The 13,404-nt window shown below is 44.8% G+C and overlaps 1 protein-coding gene across 1 annotated transcript in view; it reads left to right on the forward strand.

Annotated features, from left to right (window-relative positions):
- The first annotated feature begins 6,067 nt into the window (after nt 1-6,067).
- Nucleotides 6,068-13,404, forward strand: part of LOC112119323 (cytochrome P450 27C1) — a 39,687-nt gene continuing 32,350 nt past the window's right edge. Inside the window, exon 1 of the mRNA XM_024217941.3 lies at nt 6,068-6,556. Within this exon, the coding sequence (XP_024073709.1) occupies nt 6,197-6,556 (360 nt within the window). The 5' untranslated portion in view covers nt 6,068-6,196. The remainder of the gene's footprint in view (nt 6,557-13,404) is intronic.

Raw genomic sequence — 13,404 nt, forward strand, 5'->3', positions numbered from 1 at the left:
TAATTTGAACAATATTCTTTGTGTATTCTATGGGGTACTTTACCCAAAGGCTTTTAAACAATAATCATAAGGATGTATGGTCAGTTTCTATCTCAAGTTGTTTACCATAAATATATTGGTGAAACCTTTCAAAACCAAATACTGTAGTGATCATCTCTTTCTCCATTTGGGCACAGTTTTACTAAGGCTAGGTCTACACTACCCGCCTGAATCGGCGGGTAGAAATCGACCTCTTGGGGATCGACGCTCTTACTCCACCAGCGAAGGTGGGAGTAAGCGCCGTCGACGGGAAGCCGCAGAGGTCGATTTTGCGACCGTCCCTACAGCGGGGTAAGTCGGCTGCGATACGTCGAATTCAGCTACACTATTCGCGTAGCTGAATTTGCGTATCTTAAATCGACCCCCCCCGTAGTGAAGACGTAGCCTTAGTCTGAAGCATTACTCGGGGGGGGGGGAAGCACTTGGAATGCCATCTTGTAATGAAGTAGCATCCTGTCCACTTTGTTACACATCAGCAGCGAGTTTAACCAGTTTGTTTTGAATCAAATAATGAAAAACAGTAGTTATCATAAGTTCCTTTAGTTTCTCTACTGTGTCTCACTTCCCATGGACAGTATTTTGCTCTCTCTGTAAGTCTGTAGTAACTTTCTAATGGCCTCCCTACTCTAAGGGCCTGACTCAGTGCCCATTGAAGTCAACTAAGAGACTATTGACTTCAGTAGGCATTGGATCAGGCTTTAACCAAGGAAATCCTTGCAGGGGCATAGATTGCATGAACTAGCTTCTTGTATTGCTTATCCCTGCAGTAGTTTACTGTGACTGTAGAGCAGTACTGTTCTGATGGAGCCATTTTGTGGCATAATATCCTATCTCATTAACAAAACAATTGTAGTATAAAGTACAATGATGCTGATACTCCTGAAACACGTATCCAACAGTGACCAGCATCATTCCTGGGAGCAGGGGCTTTGGCATAATATCCAGATGTGGGGTGACCAGAGAACAAGTGTGAAAAATCAGGACAGGGGGTGGAGGGTAATAGGAGCCTATGTCAGAAAAAGCCCCAAATATCGGGACTGTCCCTATAAAATCAGGACATCTGATCCAGACATGAGACAGTATTGTGTAATGAAGTTAAGAAGAGTGGCTGACACTGTGCAGCTATAATGCTTGTGGCTTCTGTTCCATATTGAAGAGAAATCATTATGGACAGCACCAGTTCAGCGAGACCTGAGTTAAAGGTTTGCTTAGAGTTACTACAACCAGCCATTATTACTAGTCCAGTAAAACTGCTGGATGATCCCAAGTGCTATCTACCCATCTCTTTCTTTTGTGTCACATACAAGTTTATGGATGGGCTGATTTTGATGCATTTAAACAAGATTATTGAACCACAATTGCCTTTCTTTTAGGTTGGCTTCAGACACAGATGGTATATCCAAGATCAAGTCATTCATCTAACACAAGGCATCAAAGATGCCTTCAAGACAGATAAGTTGGCACTGTTCAGGTGGATCTGTCACCTGCATAAGATACTGTCTGGCACGTGGAGCTGACTGCCAAGTTGTTGCAGACTATTCCTTGTAAGCCCATGGTGCGGTTCATCATGAGTTTCATCTTGAAAGCTAGAGACAAAGTTTCAGATTCCTCAAAGACCCATTCTAGTGCCTCTCCTTTTCAACATATATAATTATAACCTACCAACAACTAAGGTCGATAAGTATGTACATGTGGATGACGTCTGTCTTAATGATGTGGGTAATGATCTACACGTTATCAGAGGATTACTCTGCCAGGACATAAATGCTCTGGCCACTTACCTTTGTCAGTAGAAACTTACATTAAGTGAGTTTAAGATGTTAGCTACAACCTTCCATCTGAACAGTCACCTGGGCCAATCAACCCCTTACAGTCTGTGTTGAGAATTGTCCACTTTCCTTCCAGCGAGTTGTCACTTATTTATCAAACTGGACCACAGTCTAACATACCATTCCCATCTAGAACTTAAGGAAATAGATCACCTTCTACAATGCCTTGATCCTCCAGAAGCTAGCAAGAAACTCCTGGGGGAGCAAAGGCAAATGTTTTATTATTCTGGTATTCAATCCAGCAAAATATTGTGCAGCAGTTTGGGGCAAAAGTCGGCATATGCATCTCATTGATTTGGAGCTGAATACAGCCAACCATACCATTAGTGGTTGCCTTAGACGCACATTCATAGGTGCCGACGCCATGGATGCTTTGGGGCTGGAGCACCCACAGGAAAAAAAATGGTGGGTGCTGAGCACCCACCTGCAGCCCCCCTATCAGAGCCTCCTCCTCCCTCCCAGTACCTTCCACCTGCTGGAGCTCCGCCAATCAGTGCCTCCCTCTCCCTCCCACTCCCAGTGCCTCTCATCCACTGCGGATCAGCTGTTCCGCAGCATGCAGGAGGCGCTGGGAGGGAGGAGGAGAAGCAAGGGTGGAGAGCACTCGGGGTGGGAGCAGAGCGGGGGCAGGAAGAGATGGGGCAGGGATGGGATCTTGGGGGAAGGAGTGGAGTGGGCAGAGCAGGGGTTGAGCACCCCCCAGCACAATAGAAAGTCAGCGCCTCTGCACACATTAATGTCTAATTTGTATGTCTTGGTTCATATAGCTCCCCCAAAACTTTGATGAGATGCTATTTCCCTTAAAACTGCATGGAGGGCTTTGATGGATAAAACAACCTGCTGCATAAAAGGCTGACAATGGTTCAAATAGGTGCTAATAAGCAACACATGCTTCCTATGAGATCTGCCTGCCTCCAGAAGAAAACACCTGCACCTAAAGTTCCTACTGACTTGCCATGACTGACTTCACAACATTCTTTTGTGGTGGCCATTCATGCACTTACGTCTAGTGCTGCCAAACCAGTGTCAATCTCAGATGACCAATGGCATATAAGAGCCGACAGCTATATCCTTGCAGAGTGGCAGCAATTGATGAACTTCGGAAGTCCTAACTTACATCCGTTTTCAACCTGGGACACAGACTCTGGACTAGACTTAATAGGCTACTGACTGGAACAGCCAGAGTGGCTGCCACAATGCAAAAAATTGATTTAGTCCAATCTCCACAGTAATTGTGGGGCAGCGATGCCGATGGTCCAACATATTGTGCACACCTCCACCACTAGAAGATTGGAGGGCAGGCTGTAACACTTTGCTACCCTCAGTGTTCAGCAATCTACCTGCTGCATCAATCTAGATATCAACTTGTGACACATAAGAAAAAAGATTACAACTAGTACCTAAAATGCCCGGAAATCAGGATGCCTATTTTGTACTCTGATGAAAAAGTGCTGCAAGCTCAAGGTTTATTCAGCAATGGTTTCTTGTCATTTTTTTCTTAGTGTGCATAGGAACTCAATAGTGTAAATACTATTGATGTTTGTGGCAAGAATTTTGGAGAAGTACATAACTATTCCTTGGAATATCTGTAGTTCCTATTTTATTTTGAGTTGCTTATCTTCATTTAGACTAATCCAGTTTAATAGGGTTTTTAACTAATATATTTCCAAATATTTTAGATTTAGTGCTGCTATAGGGTATTTTTCTCTTAATTTTTAATTTATTTGTTATAGTTAGAACTTTTCTTAGAATATCATGTTCCTCTCACGTTGTGTACTAAAACTGTAATGACCTTATGATCTTTGTTACTCTTTTTAGTAAATAAAATGGTCTATAAGATTTATATAGTTGGAAATGTTTCTTTGGCATACCCTTACATGTTGTGGAACACTATGTGCTTTAAGAGGCCATATTCAGATGATATTTGGTATATTTATTTATCCTATACGGGGAAGAGAAAGATTTGCTGTAAAGTCTGAATACTCTTGTGCTGTTATTGTAGACACTTATCACAATATTCTAGGCAAATTCAAAATTGCTTAATTCTATTCTTCCTACCTGTGACGGGGTATACCAGGAATCAGTAACCTTTGGCACGTGGCCCATCAGGCAAATCTGCTGGCAAGCCGGGATGGTTTGTTTACCTCCAGCACCCACAGGTTCGGCGATCGCACTGGCTGCAGTTCACCGTTCCAGGCCAATGGGAGCTGCAGGAAGCGGCGTGGGCCGAGGGATGTGCTGGGCGCCGCTTCCCGTTGCCCCCATTGGCTTGGAATGGTGAACCGTGGCCAGTGGGAGCTGCGATCGGCCGAACATGCAGACGCTGCAGGTAAACAAACCATCCCGGCCCACCAGCGGATTTCCCTGACGGGCCGCATGCCAAAGGTTGCCGATCCCTGGGATATACAAACCTCACACTGGAGAACGGGGCTAAGGAACAGCTCTGGGCCCAGGTGGTCCTGCCCAGACACACCTGCAAAACCTGCATAAGCTGGAGGCAGGGCTTTAAAAGGGAAGCAGAGCAGTTCAGAGGCAGAGCAGTGGAAGGGAGCAGATGGCTTCTCTGCTACTACCCAGGAGCTCATTGCTTGTTACCTGACAATACAGACTGTGCAAACCCACAAGGAAGAAACGGGACAGAGTGTGCAGGTCAGAGACTTTATTGGAATGGTTTACTCTGGGAAGCTCAAGGAGACGGGGGTAGGAAGTGGTCCGGGGAGAGGACAGCAGACTCTAAAGGGTCTACGAAAGGTATGAAAATAAAGTTTCAGATGCCAGAAAAGGCATTCCATTTTTCTGATCAATCAAAAGTATGTGAATACCCCCACCTACAGGTCAAAACCCGGAAGTTTTGTCATTACCATAGAAGCCCACCATTTAGTGCCCTTTTTCATGCTACTTCAAATGCCGACGCCATGCCGAGCACGTTCAACATTTATAGTTGAATTCTGTTCAGTCTGTTTTCAGTCTAAGACTTCTATGGTAGGAGTCTGCAGACCACAGGTTGAATTTCCAAAACGGTCTGCATCTCCATTTGAAATGTTTTAAGGGTCCATAAATGAAAAAAGGTTGAAAACCACTGGCATAGAATGATTAAGTCCTGAACATTATTGCCTTAGTGACAGCACTGTATTTCCACTGCAGAAAAAAATACTGTTTTTCTGTTGTTGTTACTACTGAATATTGGTGCTATAAAGTGTGGAAGTCTATTATTATTTTTCAGTGACATGTTGCATAGTAGAGATGTGAGAAACAAAGACAAGGTAGAAACTGAAAAAGGAACAGTTATAACATGGAGAGCCAAGAAAGAAGGTTTTGTCTGGGCAAGCCAAGAGGCAATTAAGTCTGTAGAACACAGGGACAGAATTGCCATGGATGAGGGAAAAGGGAAGTGTGGCCAGTGAAGCTGACAAAAAGGACTGAAGTAACTAAAAATTGCTGGAAGAAAGGATAAAAACAGATTTAATCTATAAAAAATAGCAATTACACACTATTTGATTTTAGCAGGCTTTTGTTCAATTCTTTTTAAAATTGTGCAAAAGAAATTGCTATCCAGTTTTAACTTTAATTCCCTGTGCAGAAAAAATAATCACAATTCATTACAGATGTGTACATATTTATCGAGAGGCAAAGGGTGGCTGAACTGACATGCAATTACAAGATAATGTTCAGTTGAAACTGTTCTACAAAAACATGCAGAAGTTACTTCTGGAGGAAAGTACAGCATACTGAGGAGAGATACTTGTGCAATAAATTCAAGAACAAAGAAAACATATGGGCAACCTGATTATCATCACAGGAATTGTTGGCAAACATATTTGCTGTAGAAAAGCACTGGTCTTTATATATGAATAAAAACGTTCTTGTATTTTATTGCACATTGAGAGGTAGTTACATAAGTTTTATTAAAATACCTTAGTATTTGCTGAAAGGTGGAAATGCTAGCTTTCAGGAAAAAAATCATTTACTAATCTTAACACCACCTTTTAATGAATGAGAAAACTGTAATCCATGAGAGATTTTTGCCAAAACAGGGGGCGGAAGGGTGGAATCTAAACCTTGATTGCTTCAGAGCAGGCTTAATTAGTAAATTTATCGGATTTGAATTAAAACAATAGGCTCATTTTATTCAAGTCTCATTCCAGACCACCACCCCTTTTCCTGCCTTAGGGGAGGGAGCCTTTAATAATGGTCTGTGTAAACTGATGCTCAGGCATTAGGAGATTGGAGAAGTGCTGCTTGCGCAAGTTAAAGCAGAAGAGAAACGGCAATCAAATAAAAAGCGGCTGCAGAAACAAAATAGAACTTTTACTGAATATAAGAAAAAAATGTCTCTTTTCACCAAAGTCTTGACCAGCAGTTGCAAACAGGCGCTTGAGCCTGAGAAAAGGAGTTGCTTTTTTCGTGTGATTTTTGTCAGCGGGTTTCACCAACTGACCAAACGTTCTAGCAGCCAGACTTTGGAGGTGCAAAATAACACTACAACAGCAGCTGCTGCAGCAGCAGAAGCAAAGGACAAAGAGGAGGAGATGGTGGCAGTTTCAGAGGGGGAAGAGGGACTCTTGAAACCCACTCAGCACCACCACTGCAACGTGAAGAGCCTGCAAGAAATGCCTGGACCCAAAACCCTCTCCAACCTAGTTGAGTTCTTCTGGAAGGACGGCTTTGGTCGCATTCATGAAATCCAGGTACAATTTAGTTAAAATAATCATGTTTTGATTTACTCTAGGATGTCAATTAAAAATAAAGTAGCTGCTTAATTAATGAGTTGATCCAGTTAATCCTGCTTGTCATTACAACGTCGTGTCGGTGCTGTTATGATAGAGTTGGGGGTTTCTTTACAGATCCCTGTTCTCCCCATTCAATCTTCATTTCATGAGTGTTTTAGTGTTTGGCGACTTAAACCCTTGCTTTCTTCTTTCTTTCCACCAGAGAACACTATTGAAAACGTGCTTTTCAGCCATAGACAACAGAGTCTGCAAAAAAATGCATTAGACTCTGCTTTAGTGAGAACAGATTTCTGGCTGATTCGTGTGTTTGTTTGTTTTTTCAAATCTCTCATCTAATTTTTAGGGCTTTCTCTGTCACCCACAAACCCAGCATGTCGTGGGACTTCCTTTGCATCTTCCTCCTCCTCCCTTTTGCGGGCGATATTTACCCGTCTTTTCAACCTTCGTTGTTTGGGGGTTTAGTTGGCACGACTGACTTGTTTAACATTACACGTAGAACTGAAGAAATCCAGCCATAACAATACATTGCAAGGGGGGGGGGGGCTTTTTTCCCCCTTTGAGGAACACGCGAGAGGATTTTTCCTCAGATTTTACCGAAAACCAGCCAACTCGCTTCATCTCCAGGACGAGCCAGGGTCAGCACCACAAGGCAGAATTTCTGTGACTTGCCATGAAAATTTGAATGGCAACCGCCCTGAGGCTTGGGGCAGCGGCCCCACTGTGCTGTGGGCGCGCACATGTCGCTGTGGGCAGAGTTTGGCCGTACAGTACATTGCGGGGGGGTTGTTCCCTCAGCTTTTTTCACCTACATCTCCCCCAGCGCTCATCAGTTCCTCAGAGAGACCATTTTGTCTCTTAACTATCCCTCACTGCCCCCCCCCCACCCCCCCATGCAGACCCTTCACGGGTCGGGCCCCTCAGGGGCCGGTTTATGTGCATATGTCCGCGCTGGCTGTGTATTGGCGTGAAGGCTGGCGGGGCTGCCGCTGCTGAGCTGTTTACACAGCCAGCCCCCTCAGCAGCAGGCGGGCCATTTGAAACCCTCCCTCCACCCCTTCTGAGGCGGGCGGGTGGAGGTGGCGGCGCGCGCCAAAGTTGGAGGGGGAATGGGGGTGGGGGGGACCAAGCCAACGGTCGCGGCTCCCCAACGTTCCAAAGGGGCTCGCGCTGCCCGAAGGGAGCCAATGGCGTGGCTCCCCCACGTCCCCGAGGCAGCTGCCCTCCCTCCTGCGTCCCCTGTTGGCAGACAGCGGGGAACGGACCCCACGTGTGGGATGGGGTGGTTGTGTAGAGGGGAGGGGCTGCCCAGGGGATTCAGGGGGCCTGGGGCAAAGCAATTTTGGGGGCCCCTTCCATAAAAAAAAGTCGCAATACTATAGAATACTATATTCTCGTGTGGGGCCCAGGCCTGGGGCGAATTGCCCCACTTGCCCCTCCCCTGGGCGGCCCTGGGCTGGACTAGGGTTACCATACATCCGGATTTTCCCGGACATGTCCGGCTTTTTGGTTCTCAAATCCCCGTCCGGGAGGAATTTCCAAAAAGCCGACCATGTCCGGGAAAATAGGGAGGCATGGTAAGGGGACCCCGAGTGCGAATGGCTGCAGCAAAACTTACAACTCTCGCGATCTGCCGGGGCACAGAGGCGGCGGGCGGCATCCGAGCACGCCGCCGCCTCCTCCCTGGGCTCCAACTTTCCCGGCTCCCACCACTCTCCACCGCACGCCGGGGCCGAAGCAACTTCCCCAGCGCAACAACAGCCGGAGTCCGGGGGGCGGGAGGGAGGAGGGGGAATGCGGGGTGCTCAGGGGAGGGGGCGGAGTTTGGGAGGGGACTTTGGGAAAGGGGTTTGAATGGGGGCGGGGAAGGGGCAGAGGTGGGGCCGGGGCCCCCGTGGAGTGTCCTCTTTTTTCAGTGTTGAAATATGGTAACCCTAGGCTGGACCCCTTCTAGTCGCCGGGGAGGAGGCTTCCTTGTAGTGGGCAAGAAGTAAGAGCGATGCCAGCAGATCAGATCAAGGGAAGTGATTATTCCCCTCTGTTCGGCACTAGTGAGGCCACACCTGGAGTATTGTGTCCAGTTTTGGTCCCCCCACTACAGAAGGGATGGGAACAAATTGGAGAGAGCCCATCGGAGGGCAGTGAAAATGATTAGGGGGCTGGGGCACGTGACTTACGAGGAGAGGCTGAGGGAACTGGGGTTATTTAGTCTGCAGAAGAGAAGAGTGAAGGGAGATTTGATAGCAGGCTTCACCTACCTGAAGGGGGGTTCCAACGAGGATGGAGCTCGGCTGTTCTCAGTGGTGGCAGATGACAGAACAAGGAGCAATGGTCTCAAGTTGCAATGGGGGAGGTCTAGGTTGGATATTAGGAAAAAACTATTTCACTAGGAGGGTGGTGAAGCACTGGAATGGGTTACCTAGGGAGGTGGTGAAAACTTCTTCCTTTGAGGTTTTTAAGGTCAGGCTTGACAAAGCCCTGGCTGGGATGATTTAGTTGGTGTTGGCCCTGCTTTGAGCAGGGGGTTGGACTAGATGACCTCCTGAGGTCTCTTCCAACCCTAATATTCTATGATTCTTCTAAGAAGAGAGGGGGGAACGAGTGACTGCAGGCTTGGGGGCCCCTTGGCCACAGCTTGGCTGTGTGCTCACTCATGTTGCACACACTGTTGGATGCACACTAAAGCCCCACCCCCAGACGTGATAAACCACTCTGAGGTGGGCCAAGCGGTGACACAGGTTAGGGCAGCTGAGGTACCACATGCTGATGCCAGATACTTAATTTGGGTGGGAGAGGACCAGTGTCTGGAGTGGGTGGCTAAAGGGAAGTCCCAGGGCTCCTACAATCTGGCCTGTGGAACGAGCAGCCTAGACAATGGGTCATCATCTTGGTCTGTCTGGGTCAGAGAGCAAAGATGGAATGCCTTGTGGGTTGGGACCTGTCATCTCCATGCCCTGCACCTTCGTGTTTGATAGGCCCCAGCCTGCAACATGCCACTTTGCACAATTCCCAGGAGCAACAGGAGAGACATGCGATAATTAGAGCATGCTGCTGACATAGCCTCTGGAATGTGTTTTAGAAGAACTCCCTCTTTTCAATCTTTGTTTTTTAAGCAGCCACTCTTTCCTATGCTGGGGCTCCCTTCCCTCCCATCTGCATCTTCCTCGGACAAGTGGATTTAGGGTGAGCACCTGCATTTCAAGAAAATAAAGAACTGTATGAAAAATACAAGCTTGTGTTTCTTTTTCAGGGACAGGACCTAATGGGTTTTCATGCCTGATACAAAATCAGACATTTGTAACACAGTATTGATCCTTTAGAATAATTATTGCTAGAAAAAATACTGTCTGATCAAATGTTTCTTTTTGTTAGATAACATTTGACTTTAGGCATCACATAAGGATGGTCCATTACAATACACTACAGCAGACGTCAGCAACCTTTCAGAAGTGGTGTGCTGAGTCTTAATTTATTCACTCTAATTTAAGGTTTCGCGTGCCAGTAATACATTTTAATGTTTTTAGAAGGTCTCTTTCTATAAGTCTACAATATATAACTAAACTATTGTTGTATGTAAAGTAAATAAGGTTTTTAAAATGTTTAAGAAGCTTCATTTAAAATTAAATTAAAATGCAGAGCCTCCCCGGACCGGTGGCCAGGACCCGGGCAGTGTGAGTGCCACTGAAAATCAGCTTGCGTGCCGCCTTCGGCATGCGTGCCATAGGTTGCCTACCCCTGCACTACAGGGTGGGATGTCACTGTAGATAGGTTTGAATTTTCCCGCAGTAGTTACACCCACCATAGGAATCCCTGCTGCCTAAAATAACTTAACCTCAGGCTTTTGACCAGAGGATAGCTTTCCATCTGAATTCTGGGCTCTCCAGTGGTGTCTCCAGCTTTGCTAGGTCAGCATTCACAATTTTGTTTCTCTCTTGCTCACTCTTAATTGCTGGCTAGGTGAGAGACCAGCCGTTGAAACTTCCTCTCTTTCTTCCTTGGTTGATCCCTTGTCACACTCTCTTTGGTTTCTCCATCTGCTCTTGCTACATGAGGAAAGAGGCCGTGTGGGGACTGTGGTGAGGTACAATATCGAGAAGGGAGAAAAGGTGTGCAGCATCAAGCAGTGGTGGAAAAAACAGTCATATAAGTCCCCTCCATCCCTTGTTGGAGTCAAGCCGGTGGGGAGCAGGAGAGCTGAAAGGGGCAAAATCCAGTGGGTCATGAGACAGTCAGAGGAAAGTTGTGGAGTTGTTAGACATTGAGGGAAGGGGAACAGAAAGGGATGGGGCAGAAAGAAGGGAAAAACTTGAATTGGGAAACGTTAGAGGAAGAGAGGAGCTCTTGGAGGAAGAAGAGGGAACAGACACTTAAACCACTGCAGTAGGGAAGGGACTTGTGTGCCCTCTGAAGACACCACCCCTGAAGAAGGCAAAATTAAAAGCATACACTTCATTTTCTATCAAATTTGATTACCGGCTTTACAGTAGCCCAGGGTTAAGCAGGTCTGCTTCCCCTTCCTCTCCAGAAGAATGCAAAGACTGCAACTGTGGCTGCACTGGGGATATAAGGATGGGGAGTGACCAAACTCCTTGCGTTATAGGTGGAGGGATCAGATGCACTCTAGCCCGTAAGGCCTTGTCTAAACTTAAAAGTTTTGCTTCCTTAACTATGCTGGCATAGTTCAATTCAAGCAGCAGAAACCCTGTTATGTAGATGAAGTTGTACCAGAGTAAAAGTGCTTATACCAGTATAGCTTATTCCAGTTCGGTGGACAAAGTATACTAGACTAGCATAAGGGCTCTATACCACTATGGCTGCATCTATGCTAGGGCTTAACTGTTGGTAAAAAATCACACCCGTTAACAACATAAGTTGTGCCGTAAGTTAAAGCTTTTTAAGTGTAGACCAGGTCTAAGAAGCAGCAGCAGAGGTGTGATCTTGGGAATGGAAAAGGAGCAGAGAAGATAAAAAAGGAAGAGAGGGGAGAGGAAGGGGCAACTGCTGAGAAAACACAAGGTATCAGGATAGAAACTTGAAAGATGGAAGGAAACAAAAATCAGGATGGAGAAGAGGGACTAAAAATTCCCAGAAAGGGAAAGGAAAGGGAAAAAGGGAAAATTCAAACAGGTTGCTGTATTTTAGAGTAAAGATTATATGTTTCTTTCCGTTCAGATTTTAAAAAATAGAGTAGAGTTAGACTCCTAAATCTTTAGTGAGGTCAATGGCAGCTGAACTTTAGTCTTCTATTTTTGAATTTCTTGGCCTAACTGGATTGGTAGCCATTTAAAACAACTGACACCCCCACCCCCCAAAAAGAAACAAAGCAAAAAATAATCTCTGTGTGTGTGTGTGTGTGTGTGTGTGTGTGTGTGTACAAGACAGACATCTGAGCCACATACAAAAATTAAATTACAACAGGGTTATACCTACTCTGCAATATATTGCTTTCTTTCATTTTAACAACTAAAATATTTGTTAGTGCTATGAAAATTTTTGAAAATAACAACAATCAAAGAAACTAGAGGTGGAAAAAGCCTAAGTAATACATGCCTATATGCTTCTCCACTTTTCACAACCACTAAATAATACAGGATTTTCTCCTTAATCCAGTCCAATTTGTGGAAGGAAAAACTGCAAAAAAAAGGTGTGGGGCAGTATATTTTATGTATTTTTTATTCAGTTTAGAGTCTCACAAAACATTTTACTTTACAAATCATGATGGCCTGTTTGCATATACTCTGTAACTGGATTAATAACACCCTGTTAAATTTAACAACAGAGTGAACATCAGGAATGAATTAATCTGAAACCTCTTGGTAACCATTGCAGCTACTTAAATTATGTTCTTTGAGACACAGAAATGTTCCATATGCAGAACATATGGTGGGGGGATTTAAGCATTTTTTTACAATGAAGGTTCTGTTCTCAGTAACCTGATTCCAGAATTTAATTGGCCAGAGCAGCAGTGCCTACAGCAACTCTGGGTAAAGGAAAAGAGTTTTGAGTTCAGTGGAGTTGGAGCTGTTGTGTTCCATCCTAGGTTCAGAGAGAAGGAAAACAAAGGTATGGGGGAAGGGTTTGGTCTCTGACAATTCAAATGTTGTGTGTGAAGTACAGCATGACATGAGGGAGTAGGGAGACAAGGTAGGATATTTTTAATAATTGTAACAAGAAACAAAAATGGAATTAATGGGTTTGTGACATAAAATATCAAACAGACCTTTCAGCCATATCTGCAATATACCTATGATGCACAAAACACCATTTTGTTTATTATTTTATTATTATTTTTTACAAGTAATGTCCCCAGATGAGCTAGAGGCTGTACAGTCACAATGGAAGGCAATATTCCTGCCCTGAAGAGTTATCTTCTATTTCTATTATTTGTGGAAAGAACACATATTTCATTAGATTTCACTCCTCAAAATTTAGTCCAAATTTGTCTTTATTGAATTCTAGCATATAAATCTCACCATAAAGAGTATAACTGAATGTACATATGTTATAAGAACGTAGTACAATATGTTAAAGAATGATTAATTCTGTCCAAGGTTATTACAGGCAATTGAACATCTCATCTGTACAATAGTGGAAGATTAAGGAATACTACTCAAATTAAATTTGCTCTCTTGATGGTGGATTTTTTCCAGTCCTGATTCTCTGATTGTAAATTTTCTTAACATAAGAACGGCCATACTGGGTCAGACCAAAGGTCCATCTAGCCACGTATCCTGTCTTCCGACAGTGGCCAATGCCAGATGCCCCAGAAGGAATGAACAGAACAGGTAATCATCAAGTGATCCATCCCC

The sequence above is a fragment of the Terrapene carolina genome, unplaced genomic scaffold (genome assembly GCF_002925995.2).
Source record: "Terrapene carolina triunguis isolate 2854851 unplaced genomic scaffold, T_m_triunguis-2.0 Scaffold62, whole genome shotgun sequence".
Classification (NCBI taxonomy): Eukaryota; Metazoa; Chordata; order Testudines; family Emydidae; genus Terrapene; species Terrapene triunguis.